General features: G+C 36.4%; 1 protein-coding gene and 1 pseudogene across 1 annotated transcript; both read right to left on the bottom strand.

The window, feature by feature from the left end:
- Positions 1 to 1,038: 1,038 nt before the first annotated feature.
- On the bottom strand, positions 1,039 to 22,429 carry LOC129273432 (protein FAM184A-like). The gene is made up of 16 exons (XM_064107432.1): positions 22,258 to 22,429; positions 18,767 to 19,630; positions 13,632 to 13,752; positions 13,015 to 13,196; positions 12,281 to 12,487; positions 11,606 to 11,890; positions 10,582 to 10,703; positions 9,861 to 10,011; positions 9,069 to 9,281; positions 7,544 to 7,697; positions 7,197 to 7,324; positions 6,555 to 6,739; positions 6,227 to 6,373; positions 5,496 to 5,613; positions 3,141 to 3,248; positions 1,039 to 2,566 (listed from the first exon to the last, which is right to left on the bottom strand). Exons 1-16 carry the CDS (start codon positions 22,393 to 22,395, stop codon positions 2,303 to 2,305), a joined length of 3,387 nt encoding a protein of 1,128 aa, XP_063963502.1. The 5' UTR covers positions 22,396 to 22,429; the 3' UTR covers positions 1,039 to 2,302.
- On the bottom strand, positions 10,697 to 10,835 carry LOC129273712 (U2 spliceosomal RNA; annotated as a pseudogene).
- Positions 22,430 to 24,481: the final 2,052 nt, after the last annotated feature.

The raw sequence follows: 24,481 nt of genomic DNA, 5'->3' as shown, positions 1-24,481 counted from the left end.
TTGAAGACAGTATTCCACTAATTTACCACAAAAAAATACGTTTTAGTGCTCACCTTGTGATTGTTTTTGTCCTCTCTCACATCGTAGATCATAATTTTAGGGCCTTTGGCGGTCATATTAAATATCAAAATACAGGGTTTATCACATACATGGCATGTTAAATAATAAATTTCGTTAACAATAATGTTTTTAGTCAGTATTCCACTCGTTTATCTCAACAAAATGCATTTTAGTGCTCACTCTTGTGATTTTTTTGTGTCACCATTCACATTGTACATAATAGTGTTAGGGCTTTTGAAGGCCATTTTGAATATCAAAATACAGGATTTATCACATAACTGACATAACAAATGATATATATCGTTAGCAATCATGTTTACAGACATTGCTTCACTCATAGATCATAATTACTTGCATTTCAGTGCTCAATTTTGTAAATTAATTTTCCCCATTCATATTGTACAGGGGTCTATGATGGCGGCCATTTTGATATCAAGAAAATAAATATTTTGACAAAAATCGTTTTTTCAGATATTATTTCTCTCCGGCAGCACAATTGCATGTACTTTAAAGCCAATGTGTGGACAATTTTATGATTTTCATGGGTAATTTGAATATTTTGGCGGCCATATTGGATTTTGCCAATTTGCAGAAAATGCTCAAGGTTACACGAGTGGCATCATTCAGATTCGGAATCAGCACCCTCGAATTGACAAGAAACCATAAAAAAACATTGTATATATAAAAAAACAAGGTTCGACCCCTTCTATCCTGGACTATATGAGCTTGTTCACAAAGCCACTTACAGTATGTAGATTCAATGAGATGTCCATTTATGCATGCATGTATATTGAGCAGTGTGCACATTTTATGTAGGTAATGGCCATATGGATACCTAATTGACCCCATCAAGATCAACGTGACCTGGCCTGGGGCCCTTTTCATAAAACTTGTTATAATGACAAATTTGCAATAACAGTTTAAAGCTACTGAAATAATTCAATGTGATTGGCCGATAGTAAATTTGTCTATTTAACAACTAACAACTTTTATGAAATGGGCCCCAGGTTCATAACTGTTTGGAACCACTCCAATTTACACTGATTTCAAAGGAACTAAAGTAAAGCATGTATTCATGTAGCCAAATATTGGATCCCAATGAACCGATTCCCACAAAATTTGGGTTGTAAATGTTTTACATCATGCTCCACACTTTCACGTTATCAAAAACACTGAAATGCACCCCCCTCCCGAAAAAGTTAACAGCTTCGGTAGTCTTTTAGTCCAATTTGATATTAAACCAAACAATTAATGGACTGAATAGCAACACATACAAATTAACAAAAGACCAAATTGGCATATCAATGTGGAACTGTCTGAAAATTGGACCGATATGCAATGGACCAAATGGCTCTGAACTCTTAAGGTGAGTAGGAAACATTACGAATACGCTGTTTATAAAATTTAAAAAAAATCTCCATACCAAGCACGATTCTATACCTGTACAAAAAGTCAAACCTGTACAGTAACTTTCAAACCTTTCTTCAGTACATGTTCATTCAAGTTCAATACATTTTGGACTGTATTGGTACTATACGTCAACACATTCCTTTCAAGCATCATTGATGGACAGACACAGTAACTAATACTGTTTGTAGGCTGTGGTCAACATATATTTTTACCAAAGGAACATGTTTTAAGACGCTGAGTTCAGACCATGGTTGCATTCAAGCATTTTTTTGTCATGAAAATAACATCTTTCAAAACGCAAATACATATGCTGAAAACAGAGCATTTTGAAATGTGATTCTGCAGAACCACATCATTTCAAGATCACTTAAATGCAACAGCAATGCCAATCATGATTGTACAAAAGCGGCTGGCTCCCAGATTGGATTAGACATGGATGCTTGACTTAAAATGATGAAGAATCACAGATGATAAAAATCACTTGAACACTATCCTGCAGTAACCATGTTTTGTGTTTGCATCTTGAATTGTGAATCAGGGGAGCATTTCATGAAACAAATAGTGATTTTCACTGTCTATTTGCTAAAAGCTACTGAAATCCTTGCATCTAATTGGCTCAGAGGAAATTTGTAAGTAAAAATCACTGACTAGATGCTTGATGAAACACTCCAAAGGGTTGCGATTCCAATTGTTTGAATGCATCTCTAGACACAGGCAAATCCTAGTATCTGATTGGCTCAGAGCAAATTTGTCCATGCAAATCTCTGGCATGATCCTTCATGAAACAGGCTTGTGATTCTGAATGTCTAAACACACCCCTAGCCATGTTCTATCACGTGTTGATAAATTTCTTCGTGCGCGGTGGTCTAGGTGGATACAAAGAACCGTCCTGAAGCGGTCTCTTTGGATTGAGCTGGAAGTCGTGGATAGGGGAATCAGGAAGGGGGTCAAGACGGGCGTTGGACCCTGGACTGCTACCACTGGAAGATGTTCCACTAACACCAAAGTTCTTGGTACTCCCTCCAGTCAGATTCAGATTAGGGGCACTGACGTAGCGCTGGGAGGCAGAGTCGTCAGGAACGCTACCTCTCTTTTTCTGCAGTAAAGAAATTAATTAAATGAAAAAATGAATTAATAACTACAAAGGGCTGTGAAGGCAAGGGGAAAATGAACATGATATATAGATTCTCATTAACTTCTTGGAATATGATTCATAAAATCTTGTCAGAAGTTTGATTAAGTAAAGAGGAGATTGGAAAATAAAAAGTTGAAGTGCATGATGAACTTAGTACCAGGATTTTAATGACAGAAAAAAGAGATATTTTCTCAACAATCCTTGGATATTGTCAAACTTCAAGCCCAGTACATACTATGGGACGCGATTGCACTGAGATCCGAAATCAATAAATAGCCAATCGCTTCTCAGTGCAATGCCATCGCAGGCCAGCACACACATTGCAACAGCTCTGCAACACGCTGCATATCCATGGCACCTCTTATTGGCGCATATGTTGTCTGTGCTGCTACAACGCAGCGAATTGGCCATTTTAGGTTGATCATAACTTATTGTACATGGTATGCCAAAGGCTTATAGTGATGTTACATTGTATAATCGATTGAATTTGTTATGTCATAGGGCACAGGAAAGAACCCCATTTCACTTGGCTCACCTTGGTGGAAAGTGGATTCAGAACTCCAATGTTTGGGTTAGCGTTGAAAACTTTGTTGAAATTGGTCTCTCTGTTGATGAGTTCCATTTGGAAGAACCGTTTGTCATCCTGAAATGAAAATGATAGCAAATAAAGTTAAGAGATTCATGGCAATCCATAGGACCTGTGATACTGTTATATACATTAGGGGCAGTTTCATAAAGCTGTTTGTAAAGTTATGCATGGCTTAACAAATGAATGGCGTATGTTCATAGGTGCTATTTCCAAAACAAGTTTACTATCAGCCAATCAAATTGGATTTCAGCAGCTTTAAACTGTTATTGCAAATTTGATATTCTAACAAGTTTTATGAAACGAGCCCCAGATTCCCTGTCATTTCAATACAAATCAGATAAAGTGGAAACATGATCTTCCTCAATCAACTTTCTGTGTGTCAATAGGAAGTTCAATGCAAAGTGAATTTTTTTTATAGAAGTTGATTAGGGTTATAAGAAATTAATTCCCACAGTCTTATTTTTTCTGTACTGCGATAATGTATGTCATTTGCTTTGCATCCAAGAGAAGACAGTAGCTTCTCAATTGCAATCAGATTTCATTGGTTAAATACACTGTAAACAGACATTCCCTCAGCACTTTACACAATATCAAGTGAGCAATTCTTAAAAATTGCAAGGGTGGTAATATATCACCTTGTAATGATGTTGCCATTTAAAAAATAATAACCATAATAGTATAGACAGTACAACCTTGTTTTTTATAGGCCTTCATTTTTCCAGACAACTCTATATTGACAGGCTGCATCTCAAGGCCAAGTTTACTTTTTATATGCAAGGAAAATGTTTCAAACATCACAGATTTTCTATTTTCTTTAATTTCAAATTCATCTTGTACAAACAATATGATATAATCAATAATTAGAACCATCCACAACCCCAAACAAATAGATTATTCTACAAAAAAGACTCCCCTACCCAACCAATATTTCCAAATAAATGGTGTCCTGCTACATTACTCTCACATTTAGCTATTTCAATTACAGTATACAGAAATGCTAGAAAAGCAAGGTCAGACTATATAAGTTAACAATTCATATATAATTATCATGTTGATTAATCATAATATACCTGATATACAAATCAAAGTTAAAATAGAATACCCTTTTGTGCATAAATTGACTTGGACTAGAGTCACTAAAGATTATATATTTAATGGCATGCAAGTAAAATTATTATCTCAACAACAAGTTTTTCATTTCATGAAATCTTGTGTTGAAAAGAAGACCGTTGTTAAGTTCTCGTTGGATCATCGGTCTACAAAGTTTCTTTGATAAAGGTGATATCTGCAGGTACTTAACTTTTCATATTAAAAGTATAAAATCCAGAAATATACATAATACTATTGGTGAAATGAAATTAAATCATTTGACTAATACTATTTAGCATATGCTTCAACAAATCTATACAGGACATCTGCTCAGGAATCCAAAATAGATGCAGACAATTCATTCATAATTACTTGATATCAAATCTACAGATTGAATATTGGCATTAATCTATTCTATTCACATGTTACTATATGGGCATATATGTAATACATATTGTTAGGATTCAGGTACAATAGTGTTTTAAAAGGTTATGCAATCTTAGGTAAATTTTGAAGGCTTGCCTTTTTAATGACGTCGTCATCTCCTCAGCAAAAGGCTATGAAACATTACAAGGAAAACCAAAATGTGTACCAATGTTTACTTTCAGCCTTAACAATGGTTATATTCTTTTCACATTTTTCTGAGAGAGAGAAACATATGTACTCTATTGTTCAAAGCCACACTTAATATGATTAAAAAGAACAAGCTACAGTACTTACATGATATTTGAGTAAATGTACGGCTGTTGTATCAATATAATAAATATTTGTATAAAAACTGTAGTTGCCCAAATACTATTTATACGTATGTCAAAATAAAAAAGATAGCATCTACACACTACCCTGTCATGTGAAGATTCTTATTCATCCATCAATCCACAATTCACTTTGTATACTGAGTAAATTGCTGTAATGAACATTTTCAGTTGTCTCAGTTTTTATTTCATGGATTAAAAAGAAAGGTAAACAATCATTTGGGTACCTGAATTGGTAACACATTCAGGTAGTTTAAAAAAATGTATTTTTAACACATTTTGCAACCCAAGATTGTATACCCCTATCCTTTCAGACATCACAAAACAAGGAATTAAAATAAGAAATATGAAGAATGCAAACTTGAGGAAGAGTGTGATAAATGCCTCATCTCAAAACTGAATTGAGATAGAAATATGGGAAAGAATTAAAAGCAATGTGAGAAATATTCAAACTTACAATGAGTTTCTTGACAGCTTGTTCCTTCTCTGCTATCATATCTTTGAGTCTGGCTATCTGTTGGATATCTTCAGGTCTGGAGCTCCGGGATTGATATCTCTCTTCTGCTTCCTCAAGCCTAAAAGAACAATCATCAAGATCCAACATCTGATTGGGAATGTATTTGTCTCGAGATTTGTCATTCAGAATGTATATTGCATGTTATTAAAAACATCTGAAAGCCATTGCACAGTTTGCTTATAATCTTAAAAGCACACATGTCAGACAATTCAAATGAAGAAATAAATCAAAGATTTACATTTTTGTAAATCTTAACAAATTGGCTTTAACAAAGAGGAGTCTACACTCTGTTTGTCTATATTACTGCTCTTGGTATGAATGAAATATAAATCAAATAAAAACACCTTTTGATACTATTAATTCCTCATGTTTTATCAAGCACCATCTATCAATATCTTTAAATATCATCTCAAAAAATGATGAGTTTACCATCCTCTCAATTATATCCCCTCATTTACATAAATACTGCTGTGATTGTCAAGATGGGCTTATAAGCTGATATTTCAACATCCAAGTAAATCAAGTATGTAAATATCTTTCTCAACATCGCTCCAGAAAATTTGATAACATCCCAATTGCTTTGGAAGTGAAAGCATGTCCTAGTATGTCCTATCGAGAAGAAAGCACACTATCTGCAGAAGAAACAGGCCAACAGATGAAAGAAAACTCACATGATCTGGAGAGCAGAGATCTTGTCTTTGAGCAGATCCTGTGCTTTGTTGAACTCTGAAAGCATTGATTGCGTCTCTCTCAGGTGTTCAGCGGCTGCTTTGTCCAGATTGTCCTGGTGAGTCTTCAGAAGAGCCTGCTCTCGTTTCCTGGTAAAAACATCAAAACATAAAAATAAATCAGTCAAATTCAATAGTCAATTGGCCGGAATATTTATATATCAAACAAACAAATAGAGCAACAACTAACAATTGGCATCTCTGTATCCCCTTAGTTGAAAGAGGATTGACAAAAAACAAAAATGATTCAAAATACAAGTTATTATCTTACCTCAAATGAGCAACAGCTTCTGATTTGATCTTCTGGACTTCCTGAACCTTGAAATCAATCTCCTTCCTGACTTTCTCTAGCTGTGTCTTCAGATCACGGATCTGACCTTCCTTGCTGTCAAGATGACGGTCTCGCTGCTGGATGTCTTCCTTTAAGTCCTGGTTGCGCATCTCAAAGTCACGTTCCTAGGATAGGCATATTAATAAATATGATTGGAAAGAAGAATGCAGATATACAACCAACAAGAGTTAAAAGACCCTATATTGGATAACATTGTAACTCTTTAATATGATTTGGAGGCAAAATAATTATGGAGGAACATTCTTTAATTCAAAGGCTAACTGTAAAATTGCAAGTATGATATAATATGAGGACAACAATAAGAGTAACTTCCTAAATTTCAAAATATTATAGGTGATTAATACAATAATTTTGGGGAAAAGTCATTTCATGGACTATTCTACAAGAAAAATAAATTGAAGTGTCAAGTTATGCATGAGTGAGCTGACATCGAAACAAATGTCATTTTTAAAAACTACTGCATGATTGCAAGTGCACATCGCCCAGTTAATGTCTTCTGACATTATCCCAACTCATGAGCCCTTTTATTAAATCTTGGATCTGCTAGTACCCCACCCTTACCTGTCTCTGTTTGAGTTCAATAGCTCTATCAAGCTCCATCTTAGCAGCAGACATCTGGGTACGATGAGCTCTGGTTAGTTGATCTAACTCAGCTGACTGTCGATGGGTCATCTCAAGTCTTAGCTTCTCTGTAGCGTAACATGGACAAACACAAATACATCATGATCACAATATCAACAACTACTACATGTACTTACTACTACACAGACAATAATGACAATTATAAGACTATGCATTTTCACTGGAGCTTATTTAATATCCAATACTAATTGTATGGCATCTATTATGACATGGTCAGAAAAGCATACATTCACTGTAGAGATATGAACATATGACTTTTTAATTACCTATTGCTTTTCTGTGTCCTGTGGCTTGCATGTCAAGTTCACTGAGTCGGGTTTGGTCCATCTCAGCCTTGAGTCTCTGAATCTCATCCAGACGAGCTTTCTGCTCAGAGTCCACTGCTGACTTCTGCGCATTCTTTAGGTTCTCCTCCAACTCCTAAAAGAGAACACAAACTCTGTTTAACTATGGAAAGCCAACTACCTCAATTTTTTAAATAATGGATGCGTGGCTATTTCAGAAATTGTGGCATTTACCCCACCAAACTTGAGTAGTGGCACTGAGAAATAATTTGAAGACAAAGTTTACTGAAATCAAGGTGAATAGTTACAGCATCACTGTAAGTTATGCCATAGTTTAAGCAAGCAAAATGTTGAAATATAATGAAACTAGGTGAAAATTGCCTACACAGATAAGCACAAACGGGCACATGTGTTCATTATGCATAAGAAAATGTCTGGTTTAATGGCAGATGTCCAAGCTTTTCTTGCTCATTATTGATTGAGCGAGAACTCATTTCCAACATGATTCACTTGGAACATATTATCTATAAACCCAAACATTTAGTGACAATCTGTGATTTTGTACAATGAACTCAATGAGGAAACAATCACATTTTTTCTCAACATATCAGGTCTTCTCTCCGTTCTGTGGAATGGGGGCCTTAGGCCCCCATTCCACAGAACGGAGACCATTGAAAGACTTAAAATTGGTGAGGTCTTACAGCGGTCTTCAAAAATCTTGAGAGACTGCCGAAAGATCATTGAAAGACTATGAAGGCCTTTGAAAGTTCATCGAAAGACTGCTGAAAGACCACTGAAAGACCACTGTAAGACCGTTGTAAGACTGTTTTGAACCGTTTCAAAAAGTTTTGGAGCCCATGAAGACCACAAAGACCACTGAAAGATTGATCAGGACTCGTGTAAGACCTCAAAGACCATTGTAGGTTCATTGAGAGACCTCTGAAAGATGAACCAAAATTCATGGTCATTCATGGTCTTTCAAAGGTCTTTCAGTGGTCTTGTTCTCTGTGGAATGGGGGTTAGCAGACAATGAACCCAAAACCTTAAGGCCACCGCACACCTTACGACCCGACTGGTCGGCGACTGGCTTGCGACTGAGAGATGGGAGATGAATCGCAAGGTAGTCATAAGCCACGACACCGCACACCTTGCGATCCGATTTGCGACTCACGCATGCGCTTTTTGCTTTTTGGCATAACAACAAAGAGAATGCGTTTACTACTGCGTATGCGCGTTGTTTATCATATACGCGTCGTGCAACTCTGCTGTCTGATTGGCTGGAATTTGGATTGAGCTTGCGATCCAGTCATAAGGATTCGACATGTCAAATCCTTCCGATTTTCCTTGCGACTTGTCTCTGACCGGTCTGCGACTCTGAAGCTGACATGCGCTGTGACGTCACATCTCCCCTCACTCAGTCGCAAGCCAGTCGGCGACTGGTCGGGTCGTAAGGTGTGCGGTGGCCTTTAGGATCACTAGTATACATGTAAAACCAATTACCACATACCTCTAGTGCCTTCTTGTGTTCCTCTAGCATCCTTGACCGTTCTTTGTCCTGAGCAGTCTGGAGGTCACTCAGAATCTTGGCATGGCTCTCCTTAGCAGTGGTCATCTCAAACTTGAGCCAATTGATCTCCTGGTCAGCTTTCCTCTGCAGAGTGGCCATCTCCTCAAGTGACCGCTCTGACTTGTTTGTCAGGCGCTCCTTTAGACTGGAGATCTAAAAGCACATAATCCATTAATTAAACAGAATGAGCATATACTGTTCATGGGGATAGCCAACTGCTAGATAACCTATCATACATGTACACAGTCATGCATTTCAATTTCTGACAGCTGTGCTAAGCTACTGAAAATCTGGCATCTTATTGGCTGGGGCAAATTTGTCAGTAAAATTACGATAAAACAATAAGCTGTAGAGCATTTCATCACATGTCTTGGTAATGGCTGTCTTACACAGCTGTCATAAGCTACTGAAATCTTGATTTCTCATTGCTTAGAGGAGATTTGTCTGAAAAAATTGGCAAAGAAGAAATTTGTCAGATAAAAAAAAATCCTCAACTACAAGAAACCACACACTAAACAGTACAGAACATGTACTTCATTAAGACTCAAGTGAATTATTCTTTACAAACAAAAGTCATAAGCCTCTGAAATCTTCACATCGGATTTCCTGAGAGCAATTAATAAGTATAGGCACTAACAATACATTTAACAATACATTAAATGAAACATACAATGATATTTGAGGATTTTACAACCATATTCAGATATAATAGACATCTGGAAAAAGAAATACCTCTTGTAAGAGATCAGTGATCTTTTTCTGCCAGCCTTGTTTACTTGCATCTAACTCCTGGTTCTTGAGACTAGTCAACTGTTTGAGAGCGGCTTGTTTATCTTCATCATGCTGCTCTGTCAGCTCACTACGAAGTTTCTCACACTCTTTCCTACAAGATGAAAAAAAACCAGTATTAATTTATGATGAAAACAAAATGTAATGACGATATCATTTTTCATACTAATACTAGGAGCTAGAAATGCAATTGAAAGGTATTTAATACCTTCCACCCAATTATGTGTCTCATTTCATGAGCATTAACATGCAAAATCATGATTCATTACAATAATACAATAAGCTCAGCTGATACAATGGCAATGAAGTTTCTGACACATTAAAAGGATGTGAGTGGTGAATTGTATGAACATTGTTCAAGGAAACAAGGAAACTTGATCAACAATTTGTTTCACTTGATCTATTGACATTATCCATGACCATGGCAAAGCAAAGAATGTGTTACATATCTTCAACCAAAGGAATAATAGTGTGCTGATTTGAAAAGTATTACTTAATAAATAAGAAATTCTTGGGGCCACAGGATATTTTCATGTATTATTGATTATATTGACATGCTAACATAAAGTGCATTATGTAATTTGGCACTACAGGTTCCAGTACACCTACAGAGTGCATATTGCATTCATGATGGGGGGGGGGGTTCTAAAAGAAATGACCTTACCTGAGGGTTTCTGTCCACCTTGTATCAAGATCATGAGACAGCTTATCAAGTTTGTTCTTCAGTTCTTCCCTAGATTCAGCCATCTTGGTGGCATGAGTGTGTTTCAGCTTTTCAAGCTCCGTCTGATGGATGATAACAACAAAAACAACAGGACCAGGTAACAAATTGTTTACAAGCAATTGAACATTTGAAAACAATTACATATAGGTAGTTATATACTACACATGATCTTAGCCAAAAGGCCAAGAAGCGATAAGACTAATAATTTGAGGGTTCAACAGGCACAGATTAACAAAGTCTGATTGCTTACTCCGACTCGTCAGTTAAAAAAAAACGCACATCCAACAATTTTTAAGGTGTCATGATATAGTGGACTCGTTACTGGATTGTGGATCCCGCCAACATTATATGTTCCTTTACATGATGTGAATCTATATATTTGCCACTCTGCATCCAGGTGTACAACATGTTTGGGTATCTTCTTGAAAGCTGGGAGTACTGTAACAATTAGCCTGGCTGAGCTGGGATGACATCAGCACCTTGTTTGGTAGATATGGGTATGTATATTCTATAATGCCTACAAAATCTCTTTTTTATTCAATCATTTTTGTTAGTCTAATCCTGTCAATGAGTTTCAACACAGGATCAATCAAGCAGATCACGGGGGCGTCGTGGTCTAGTGGTTAAGACTCGTCTTTCAAACTGAAGGACGTGGGTTTGATTCCAAGCCATGGCGTGTTTTCCTTCAGCAAGAAATTCACTTACATTGTGCTGCACTCAACCCAGGTGAGGTAAATGGGTACCGGCAGGAAATAATTCCTCAAAAAGCTGTGCGCACCGGAATCGGTAGACTAGCTTAGCCGGGGTAATATAGGAGCGCCTTGAGCACCTAGCAAGGTGGACACATGCGCTATACAAATCCCATATCATTATTATATTATATAACTGCTACGAAAAAAAATTGCCACCTCTCAGTTCATGGAATATTTGTTTATACTAAGAGCAGCTAAGATAGGTCACTGACCTTGAATGCTGAAGCTTGGCTCTCTGTCTCCCTCCCTTCCTTCTGTGCTTTCTCCAGGTTCTCCAGGAGCCGAGCATTGGTCTGTTGGAGGGAGCTGATCCTGCCATTAGCGGAGCCCAGCCCCTTCTCATTGTCATTGAGGATCCCCTCCAACCGACGGACTTCTCCCTCTGCGTGCTTGAGCTTGTTGGTAAGCTCCGCCTCCAGGTGATTGAGCTGGGTCTGGAGGGAGTCTCGCTCTTTGCTCAGGCGCTCCTGCGTGGACTCCAACTCACCCTCAAGCTCCTAGTGTAGAATTTTTGACAAATTACTTTAATTATTATCCCCGGCCTGAATTCACAAAGATATACTAAACTTAACCGTGGTTTACATGAGTGGTCTGTTTATTTGTTTTAAATCACCATTTTACTTTTTTTCAAACCCTGATATCAGCCATGAAGCCGTTTTCAGTCTGTAGAGATTACACTAGGCATGAAATATGGAGCAATGTTCTATTTGATTTGCGGTTGTGAGCTTAAATAATCATCTTTTATATTTCTTACTGTATACATTACCTTTCATGATTTCAAAATGACTTAATTGGAAGACATTCCTTTTCAGTTTATTGACATCACCTTCCCATAATTAAGCCATACTAGCTAAAAATTTGATTAAAATACTTATTTTCCTGTATACCTGTTTTAAGCGAGCTAACTCTGCAGCAGCCTCTTTCTGTTGTTTCTCCAGCTCAGCCTTGTGTGCCTTCAGGACCTGGTCCATCTTACTATCATGGTCCTTCTGAAGATTAGCCAGGTCTTCTTGGCCCTTGGTCTGGGCACCCTCTAATGCACTTTCATATCGCTCCTTCAGCACCTGTTTCTCAATGGATAGGTCCTCAAGAGCCTGAAACATTGAAACGAGGGGAAACACTTGTATTACACTGCAAGACTTCAACAACAAAAACTATGTTTCTGAGTCTCACCAGCAGAATTAGGAAACTCTCATGGCACAATTAAGAATTCTGAATAACGGGCATTTATTTTTGGCAAAATTTTTCAGAATAAATAATTATGGCTTATAGAATACACTTCAAGGCACTTATGCCTGCTCTGGAAACACATCAATTGTTACTGGTAGGAAATCTTCAAATGTGAAAGAAAACCTCTCTGCACCTATCAACAAATTTTCATAGCATTCACCAACTGTGAGTTAACTTGGGAAACACATATTTGTGAAGTTCCTATTGCCATTTCATTCACCAAGTAAAAACCATTTCAGTCTTGCAGTGAGAAAGTTTTAAATTTTAAAACAATTATTTTGTTATGACATGAAAAAAAATCAATTTAGATAAATTATATCTTTAAAAAAGTGTTTTTAACATTCCTGTTTGGTTCATTTCATGCCAATACAGACTAAAAGAAGCAAGTTACCTTTTCCAGTGATTTGAGCTGACTAGATTGTTGTTGATTAAGTGATTGTTTACTAGATTCTAAGGAAGCTCTTTCCTTCTCTAACCATAGCACCTTGTCTTGTAACCTAGATAGATCAGATTCCATATCTTTGATTGTGGCTGCATTGCTGAGTTGTGTAGCTTCAAGTGTGCCTATGAGATCTGGGATGTTAAAAGGAGATATGACAAGTGATTGTAACTTTTCATACATGGTTTGCCATAGACCTACAGTAAAATGTACAATTAATTATTTCTTTTATGATTGATACATTGCCCTGGAAAATTTTTAATAAGTAAAGTTGACTAATTTTAAATGTACTGCAATATTAGCAAAACAGACCTACTGTTTTTTAATTACATTTGACAGATATTTCAAATGTACAATTAAAGAACTGAATCAAGTGCACCATTCTCATTCTTAATTTAATGCATACGAATACTATTAAAAACAAAATAAATTATGATATTTGTGACCATGTGCACCAATCAATTAACATAACACATTATACTATAATTTAATAATCAAGGTGTCAGGGAGATGATAGTAAAAACTTAAATTATGTGTAGATTTATCCCTTTCAAGATGAAATTACTTACTTGATTTTTTAACCATATCTGCAGCTTGTTCTTGGCATCTTTCTCTTGATGCTGCTAATTCTCCTTCAACCTCTTTTAATCTTGTCATTGCACTGTTTGCTTCTTTTCTTGAATCACGAAGCTAAAACATAAAGAGAACAAACCTCACATATTTTTTTTATAATAACTAACCTGTAGGTAATTTCACATTAAAAAATGTTCATCATTCTTAAAAATAAAAATATTCATATATATGTATCTTGTTCCAAATTCAATGTCAATCCAAGGATCTCCTAGTGTTCATTACAAAGCAAGAATATGAAGGAACTGCATTTTCTTTGTTGTATACCCGATCACCCCAAACGACAGAGAAATCAAGCATTTCATACGAAATGCATCTATAGGCTAGTAGGCTCTTTGAGATAGCATTTCTTATTGAATATGAATGATAAATAAAAGACATAGATATCACAGAGTGAAGGGGGAACGTGGAAGATTGTCTAAATACTGTCCTTAATACATAAATTGACATATTTAAAAATAAAACTTCTTTAAAATCATTTCAGAAAATTCTAACATTGATTTTCCATATTCATTCAAGGCTAATTATATCTAATATTAATAATTTTACTCCCACTTCCGTTTCACTTCATATTTTAAAAGGAATTGTGCACTCTAAATGTTCTGTCCTAAAGTTAAGGAATTTAATTTAAATAGTTACAGTGGACTGTTTTTACTGGGATCTTCATATACATGTATATTTCACTGTTTTTCTGTATTTTTTTTGGGTGTAATTTAAAGCCTGTACTGAAATCAATGATGAACGCATCAATTGTGAATTTTCAAGAGTCCCATCCTTATTCATCTGATGATCTGTAAAAGCCTCTAGTACAGAACATGTACACATTTAACTGTTGAATTTACATGAGAAAAAAATACTATTAGTCAATATTGAAATACCTGGATAGTGCATACCATGCACTGACCAACCAAATCTTCTTTTTAACAAATGAATTGAACTGCATGGTTTTGTATAGAAAGCTGGGATTTTAGACCTCTTGTTATGTAACACAGAAAAGAGGAGGATTTCTTCACTCCCTGCCTATTGAAAATGTCCATACATAATGCTGAAAGAGAGGTGTGTATTTAACAGGAATAAGAAAACATTGCTGTGACTTTTTGTCTCTCTTTCCTTTCTTGAGATGACAAGAGTGAATGAAAATGGTGGTTTTTCACAAAAGGGAGGGTAATGCATAATATTAGGGATAAGAACGGGATTTTTAAGACTTCCGAAACCTTGGAGTATCCATTCACTATACAGTTGATATGCAAGCTGAGATTCGTACAAGTGTCAGAGTATCTAAATTTTTTATTTAGTGTACTCCAATGTTTCAGAAATTCAGAGCTGAGCAGCTGGGAAGATGGCAAGTTGCACAGGGGCTGTTTATCCACTGGTCTTCACTTTCTACATACAACTCATTTGCAGCTGCTCTCTGTAACCAATATTTATGGAACCCTAGTTTTTACATTCGCTGGTGGAGTATCACCCTTTCCCCCCTCCCCAAGCATTCTTTTTTTTTGCTGGAGCAGAATCATAGTTTTTAACAACTTTAAGTACATATATGTACAAAGTTAATTTTACCTCAATCACTATGTTAACTATATAAAACAATGCTTCATGTACATGTTCATGTATGATTGCATTACATGTAACTTCCCGACCCTGTTCATCTCTGTGTATCATGCTTGCTACAGGCTCATTGTAAATAAAACCAGGTCCATGATAAAACAGACACCAGACCAACCAATGATGTAGCATTGGAAATAACATAATGGCTTTGGTCCGTCTGTGTTGGGGTGACTGGATTTACAGTGGTATTTAAGTGTTTATGACAAATATTTACCTGTTTAGGCTTTACCCTGCCAAATGATTATGTGGGGAATGCAAGTGGACATGTAGGAATTCTGTTTGTAAACTTATAAAAAGTGGATACACAAGATCAAAATCAGATAATAAATAACTACACATTTTATGGCTGAGAATTTGTAGTCTTCACAATAATCGTTTCATTTTATCATATTTTTAGCTATATGTATCAATGATCAGATCATGGACTATTAAATGCAGATTGGTTTCATTTGATCAACCCCATTGAAGTCTAGCGAGTCTTAATACGTATACATCCCCCATTTTCAGCTATATGCATGATTAGTGAAGAATTAAATCTCCAAATCTGCTATTACAATCCACTATAAAACATTTGAAAAAAAAGTTTACTTGGAGCCGGTGGGCACTGATTTATATCTCTGAAAGAATTTAAAATCCTGGATTAAATGTTTTTACAATACAATCATCAAGAGGGATGTTTACACACATTCATGAAAATAGCATGCATTAGCGAATCTGTGCTACATGTAGGTGTATATTAGTAAATGCTTAAAAAACTCAGCATACCACTCCAATCATGATGGGTGTATCAGAAAAAATATAAGAAAAAAAATATTTTTATGTCTTTTCCTAGGAAAAATACAAAATGAGTAAAAAAAAAAACCATTGAAAAATCTCCTTGAATTTATTGGCATTCAAATGGTACAATGGTTTGTTTCTAAGCCTACACATCATTGAACACCAATGTTTTTAAAATATCATGCCAAATGCACTTTAAGTCAAGTGCACAATGGACACAACGAATAATGAGGAGTCTTTGAAAAATTAATATCTCTTCTCTTTAATATCAGTATTTTTTTCACATTTAAGAACATTCTGCTTCAGACATACATGTACATGTATGTAACTATCTTTTATGCTTTTCACACTGCATTTCCTTAACCCCGGACTATCCTTAACCCCATACTATCTTTTTTTTTATTCACACTGTCTTTCTTAACCCCATACTATTTGCTTAGCCGGGGTTAACGCCTTAACCCCGGGCAATCACACAGCTCATAAATATTGATGATTTTACCATACAGAGTGCGATTAACGTGCAATTTCGACTTCTGTGATTGGCTAATGCTTAGCCCCACTTTTGCTTAGCCCTGTTTCGTTTCACACTGCATCTCTTAGCACCGCAATTGTGGTGCTAGCACCACAATAAGCCGGCTAACCCTGCTTTTTTGCAGGGCCAGATAGTACCATACTATTTACCGTGCTAGCCCGCTTTGCTAAAACATAGTGGGGTCATTCCATCTGGATTCACCCAGTGGTTGCACCCGACCGTCTCAGAATTCGTTGTAAATTGGTACACATAAAATTCACCATGGCCCACGCACAAAACAAAAAAATTAGTCCAATTGGTCCGTCGGTTCTCGCGCTACGGCCCGCCCTTTTCTCCTTGTTTTGACAAAAATGGGCGTGACCCTCAACTTTCAATGGCCACTGCGTCGTAACGTGTTGACCAATTTTCATGAAACAGGTACCATTTATTAGAAAATTCAGAGAGGAATCCAAAACATGCATCAAATAATGTATTGGAGCGATTTATAAGGTTATGACCTTTGACCTTTACTTTGACCTTGAGTTTGACCCCCGGACAAATAATTTTTTAACTTGATTTTCGTGTATGTTAATCATTTGTATGATATTGACAAAATATGTTAAAACCAATGATGATATTTTATGTCTTCACCTTTTAAAACTCTTCCAAAGATACCATGAAATTTCACTCTAGTCCTACATACTGATATTCATGTTAGTAAAGTGTTAACCAATTACATGATTTCTTCCAATCTTAAGTTACAGTATGCATGCACATGAAAAGAAATTAAGCTCATCAGTTCACAAATGAAACATTAAACATTTATGCTCATGAATAGGTATCTGTTTAGGCAATTTGATGTTCAGCAATATATGTCATATATATACATATATATATATATATATATTCTTGTTAGTAAATAGGCATATACTCAACAATTTGATGATAAAAGTAAACACTTTACTAACAAGAATATATATATATATGTATATATATGACATATATTGCTGAACATCAAATTGCCTAAACAGATACCTATTCATGAGCATAAATGTTTAATGTTTCATTTGTGAACTGATGAGCTTAATTTCTTTTCATGTGCATGCATACTGTAACTTAAGATTGGAAGAAATCATGTAAATGGTTAACACTTTACTAACATGAATATCAGTATGTAGGACTAGAGTGAAATGTCATGGTATCTTTGGAAGAGTTTTAAAAGGTGAAGAAATAAAATATCATCATTGATTTTAACATATTTTGTCAATATCATACTAATAATTAACATACATGAAAATCAAGTTAAAAAATTATTTGTCCGGGGGTCAAACTCAAGGTCAAAGTAAAGGTCAAAGGTCACGACCTTATAAATTGCTCCAATACATTATTTGATGCATGTTTTGGATTCCTCTCTGAATTTCCTAATAAATGGTACCTGTTTCATGAAAATTGGTCAACACGTTACGACGCAGTGGCCATTGAAAGTTGAGGGTCACGCCCATTTTTGTCAAAACAAGGAGAAAAGGGCAGGCCGTAGCGCGAGAACGGACGGACCAATTGGACTAATTTTTTTTGTTTTGTGCGTGGGCCATGGTGAATTTTATGTGTACCAATTTACAACGAATTCCGAGAGGGTCGGGTGCAAAATTGCACATTCATTGGGTGAATTGGCATGGAATGACCCAGTGTGAAAACGAAGTGGGCTAAGCTTAACCCTGGGAAATTGGTGGGGCTAAGACCCCCCCCCCCCCCTTAGCCCCACCAATTTCCTGGGGTTAAGGGAAAAAAGTGCAGTGTGAAAAGCATATTTGGGACATAATGACAGAGAAAATGCAGAAATCAATTCTTCAAAAGCAAAAATTTGCCTATTTTTTATTCAATAACATGCAGTGGGGTTGCACCACTTTGCTTTTTTGAACCACTTTTTTTTTTTAGAATAAAACATGTTCAGTGAAATGCTTAGTTATAGAAACCTAATTCAAGTGTACTTTGCTAATAATGATAACTAATAATTTTATGATCAGTTTCATCATGATTGAAGATTTTTCTTACAAACAAACAACAAGTTGGGATTCCTTTTCCCTTTTTTCTTTTTGTATTAGAAGAACTTTCCATTTATGTTGGATTCCCCATCGATAGACATAAAATCATATCACAAAGAGAAAATGATAAACTCACCTGTTGGGTAAGACTATTAGCATCTCCTTCTCGACTATCTAGAGCAGCCTCTGCCTTCTTTAATAAATCTTTATACTTTGATAGATCTTCATCTGACACAGCCAGCTCTGCAGTAAGCTCCTGTATCTTAGTGTTCATATTGTGCTCCTTCTGAGCAAATGTTCTCCTCAATGCCTCCTCCTTCTCCTTCCACTCCTGCTCTTGCTTACGAGACTCCCCATCCTGGAGAGCTGCTATCTCTCGCTCATGGAATGCTTTGAGTTTTTCTAGCTTTGATTCATAGTCCTCAATTAGATGAGCTTTATCTGATGACAGGCTTTCACAGTCCTGTTTTAATCTTGTCACTTCAGCTTCATGCCGTTTGACGAGTTCCACAACTTCACTCGAAGCACCAGATTGCTGCGCCTGATGAGCTTTATGGATTGCTTCTATTTCTTCCCTGTGTTTTGCCTGAAGCTGTTCCAGAGCAGCAACTTTCTCCTGGTTCAGTTTTTCCTTCACATCCCCAAATTGTCTTAACCTATCTTCAAAATCCCTCTTCACAGACAACAAATCCTGAGACAGACTCAGTAACTTTTGTGAATGTTCTGCTCGAATATTTCCTTCCCTGACCTCACTGGTTCTCTTAAAGTCACTGAACTCCGCTTGCGTTTCCCGCTTTTGTCGCTCAAAATCGGAAGCTTCCGCCTCCAGTTTGTTGACCCTCTGTTGGAGCTCAAGTTCTTTTCCAAGTTTGTTTTGGTATACTGTAATCTTCAGTTTGGTCTCTCCCATTAGTTGCTGTAGTTCTTCCTCATGACTTTCTTTCAAACTCTGGACCATGGCCTCATGCTCATCATTTTTAGTATTCAATGCATAGATAACCTGGAATGCAAACAAACATAATGCAGTTGTAATTAATGTTTTTGAGCAAATAAAGCATCAGCACCAAAAAAATTACATAAATTGTAACTAGCTTTGGTTCAACTTTAACTTCAAGTATTGACAATGTCAAGTATACACTGAAGAATGAACCTCACTATACAGACAATTGAAGAAAACAATGTGTTTGGTACGACTGAAGTCATGAAAAATATCATGAATGGAATACACCTCCATTTTATTTATTAGACTCAACATAATATGTTTATAAAAATATACAGATAAATTATGTTTGTAAAACTTTTGTTGCATTTTTTTCTCAAATGTTGATGTTCATTAAAAGTCTATATGAAGATGTGGTTAGTACCTACAATATCAGTAGAAGCAAAATGCCAATATCACAGACCATCTCCATTTGAGACGATTGCATCACAAAATTAAACAATTAAATATTACCGACCAGGGTCCTGTTGCATTTCAAGTTATTTTATGGTAACTTTGCCATCCAATGGTAGTTACCATGGTAATAAGGCTAAGCAGCCAATCAGAATCAATGATCCCATAATAGATACCATTGGATGGAAAAGTTACAAGTAACTTTTATGCAATAGGACCCAAGGTTTTTTTTTCAGCCAAGTCTTGACTCATCAAAGTGAGAATCCCATTGCTTGAATGGCCCAAAAAAATTGTTATAAAACAAAGGAAGATGGTACTTTAACGTTTAAACACTACATTAACACTGTATAGGTCCAATAATAGGGAAGGGATTTCAACAGCAATTGGAAGAAAGTGGGTTGCTAGGAAGTAAATAATTACTGCTATCATTTTCAATTTTGAATTGGTTGTTCATGACATTGAAATACATTGATTTATAATAATAAGTATACAGTTGTTTACAATAATGCAATGACATTTTCATTTGTTTTGATAGTAAATTATGCAGCCAACTTTGTCTTTAATATGCCCAGTTGCCACTAAATCTGTCGGACGAGGTGAAAACACAGTCAAAGTTTCTTATTTTTGTTGTCGAAATTCGCAACTGTCTGGTCTAATTTCAACAAAGAGGAATTTTCTTTTAAATTTATTCATCAAAATCATATCAAGTGCAGATTTAGACCACTCAACATGCAATTGATTGCACAATCAAGTGTTCTAAAAGCTTCATATGTAAATCCACTTCATGGAAATTCTTTACCTCTACATTCTATACTTTTGTGATATCTCATTCCTACTCCTATAGGTAGAATTCTTGCCAATTTGAGGATTGGTGGGTATTCCTTTTCTTTAAAAAAAAAATTAACAATAATGCGCTTACCAATCCTATATTTATAAAAAAAAATTCTACAAATTATGTTCGTTTACAACAAAAAAGTTTAAATAAAAATTGATGAATGGCGCCAATGCCTTGTCCAAGAGCAACTAGCAGGCCAGAGCCTGAGCCCATGGAAACAGTTGTGTCTGATGTCCAGACCTTCAAGTTCTATCTTCAATTTCATTTACGAATACTCCTCGATCGCCGTCAGCTACAACTGAGCGTGCGGACGCGCCAGCATGGTACGTTCATATGCTCAGCAGTAGCTGCGCTGACGGCGATCAAAGAATATGGCTATCCTGATCTGTTTGTCATCGAAATTCACCATCTTCCAGCAAATATTTTTCAGAAAGGTGGTATTAAAGCTGAATGTATTTAATACACTTTTATGTTTTTTATCTGTATTATTTCTTCCCTTTTCCCCCGTCAAAAAGACAAAAGAGGCGAGACAGTAGAGGCACCGGTCCAAAAATTGGATTGTCGCAGAAAACAAGGATATCCTCATAAACCAAGACAAATCATGTCTTGATAAATTGAGATTGTCCTTGTTTATGGGGACAGTTTTTCTTCACTTACCCCTGCGGGACATGTACGGCAATTACGGGGATTGAGAGTGCTAAAATTGAGTAAAAATAGATTCAGTGACCTCAATTCCACCCAGTTCACCGTCTATTTTTCACGACTTGCCGTCTTCCAATAATAATCTTGACTTATGATTATGAACATGATGAAACCTGATATGTTATAATTGACTAGCTCACTCCATTGAATTGATGACATGATGTCGGCACTTGACAGGTGAATGAACTTTCCAAGATTTCCTGTGGCTGTGTGGATAAATCTTTGAAAACTGAGACAGTCCCTGCAAACTGGGACAATCCTAATTTGCTGACCAGCGCCTCTGCTGTCTTTACTTACTGACAAAACGCAAAATTTTTAAATCTTAATAGAGAATTTCATAGAAAAATTATTCCATTTTAATTGACTTTCCTTTAGGCCCCCTAGGCCCTAATTATTAAATTAAACTGGGTTTTACTCCTTCCTCTACTTTTATTTTCTGGTAAAGTGGTAATGTCAATGATGCCCTTTCTTAATTATGTTTAATTTGTTATTTTTTGGTCTGTGTTGACCCAATAAAACATATAAATACAAAAAAAATGATACCCCTTTCTTTTTCCCCCAAGAAAGTAAAGTCTAACTGAATCTAACACCGAACTCAATGAGTGGGACCAAAGCAAATTTAACGTCAACTACATTATTCAGACACACTGCGGTCATTTTTGTAGATCTTGAACACTTTCTTGAAATGATCACATACCTTTGTAAGCTGTGCTATCTTCTTTGACATTTTAAGATGAAGTTCCGGGCTGACATCAATAGGTGCTGGTCCATTTGATGGACCAGCACCATATTTATTTTGTTGCTGGAAGAAATTTTGCGACATCTTCGCCGCCATGATTCCCCGAGCTGCGCAGATTTATTTTGATCGTAATTTTCGCGGAGGGATCTTCCTGAAACTTCTTGAAGTTAAATTATCTTCTAAAATTATTGTTTATTTCTCATTGATATTGTTTATTGTTTATGATAGCAAAAAGTCAATGAATGTATTGTAAGACATTTATCACTTTTGATTGATAATATTTATTTCACCTGAAACAATACCAATATCATATTGTGTGCGGAACTAATTTTTATTCGCGGGGAGTGGATAATCTCGTTTCTCTTCCTGAAAGTAGTTCTAGCCCGGATCGCAGTTGTGTACTGTTGCTACGCGATATAACGCCAGCTGATCTCAGTTGGCTCAGCTCAGTGGATCAGCGATGAATCCCGGAACAGGAACGATTCGAGAGATTAAATTTGAACTTGCATGAGTTTAGTTTTAAGCATGATTATTACCATAGATCACTAGCGTACCTACGGGGGGGGGGGGGGGGGGCAGGGGGGCACTCTGCCCCCCCTGACGAGTCACATCCCATGCAAAAACGTATCTTTGCCCCCCCCCCCCCCCTGACGTGCTTGAAGACCTTTTTTTTTTTTTTTTTTTTTTTTTTTTTTTTTTGCTTGTCAATTTTTGACGGTTTTGCCCCCCCTGTGGAAAATCCTAGGTACGCCACTGCCATAGATATATAAGTATACATCTCTATGATTATTACAGACTTCCCTAATTCTAACACAGGGGCTGCGGAACGGTTTTGAAAGGGGAGGGATGTGACCATACAAATTAAAAATCACAATCAGCTAGATGGTTATTTTTAACGTTTTTTGGTTTTTGTACACTGTTTGGGGAAATGTGGGGTCTGAACTCTGAACTAAACCCCCCACCCCACCCGCCCCGCCCTGGTTCCACCCTCTGCTATATAATTTTACTTGTTGATTTTCTTAGATGATTTTTTTTTCACAAACATAAATATGGTGTAAGGAGCTGCTCGTTGACATGCATGCAGGGTTGGCATCAACATATTTTACAGGAGAAGTCAAGCCCTGGGAAACGTAGCACGATCCAAACCCAGAAATCTCTCTCTCTATTTATTTTTCTTTTATATTCTTCTCCTTTCCTTATTTCTCTTCCTCAATCTTCGCATTTTCTCATTCATTTTCCTCCTTTTTTCACTAACTTTAAAAATCATCGGAGCGGTCGCCCGGGACCCTCCCGTCGGCACTCCAACCCAATTAGAGGCCATAAAAAGATATGGTACATGCAGGGCTATGCCTATAAATATTATGAAACACGATTTTAACCTGTAGGCCGAGTCCCCAAGTACAAATTTAGGCGTGTAAGAGAGATGTTTATACTAGTTCTATTTGGTTTATATATATATATATATATATATATTATATATAAGACTGCATTATATAGGCCCATTGAATTGAATTTAATTGAATTTAAGGAGGCTCATACATGTCATAGCTTAGCTAAGGTCTGATTGAAATTTATACAGTGTCATATTTAGGGTCAAGGGGCACTCAGTTGGACGTCAGTTTCAAGGGCGCCCAAAAAGTCAGAAATAGAAGAGAACAGAAACATTGGAAGAAGTTAATCTGAAGAACAAAGAAGAAATCGGGATCGGAATTTTGGGGGCGATCAAAGAGAGTTGCCCCTTGAAAGATGGCAATGGCTTTGGATTTTGACATCCCTATAAATTCCACCATCGCATTTTGGAAGAAATATGGTCAGCAAAAATTATTGAATCCATTTAAAGTGACTATTGCTCCCTAAGTAGATAATGGTGTCGGAAGGACAAGAAAATACTCTAAAAGATACTTCAGGGGGGATCTAAAATGCCCCTCTCTTTTAATGAATTTTCTGGATTTTTTCCTCCTAACATATAGCCCCGCAAATATAAACCTTAAACCTGCTAAATAAAGATTCTTCTGGGCAAATTCTCTAATATCCCCCTCTATCATCTAGTTTTTGTTTCTTTTTCCTTAATTACAGCCCCGCAATTCTGAAGGAAAAGAATGTTTCAGAGCTTGACCTAAGGGGACGCTACGGGCAAACTGGGTTTTGAGAAGGAAAAAATAAATGGAAGGGTGATTAGCGG

Source organism: Lytechinus pictus, chromosome 12 (genome assembly GCF_037042905.1).
Source record: "Lytechinus pictus isolate F3 Inbred chromosome 12, Lp3.0, whole genome shotgun sequence".
NCBI classification, from domain to species: Eukaryota; Metazoa; Echinodermata; class Echinoidea; order Temnopleuroida; family Toxopneustidae; genus Lytechinus; species Lytechinus pictus.
The sequence above is the reverse complement of the archived record's forward strand: the minus strand, read 5'-3'. Positions and strand labels throughout refer to the sequence as shown.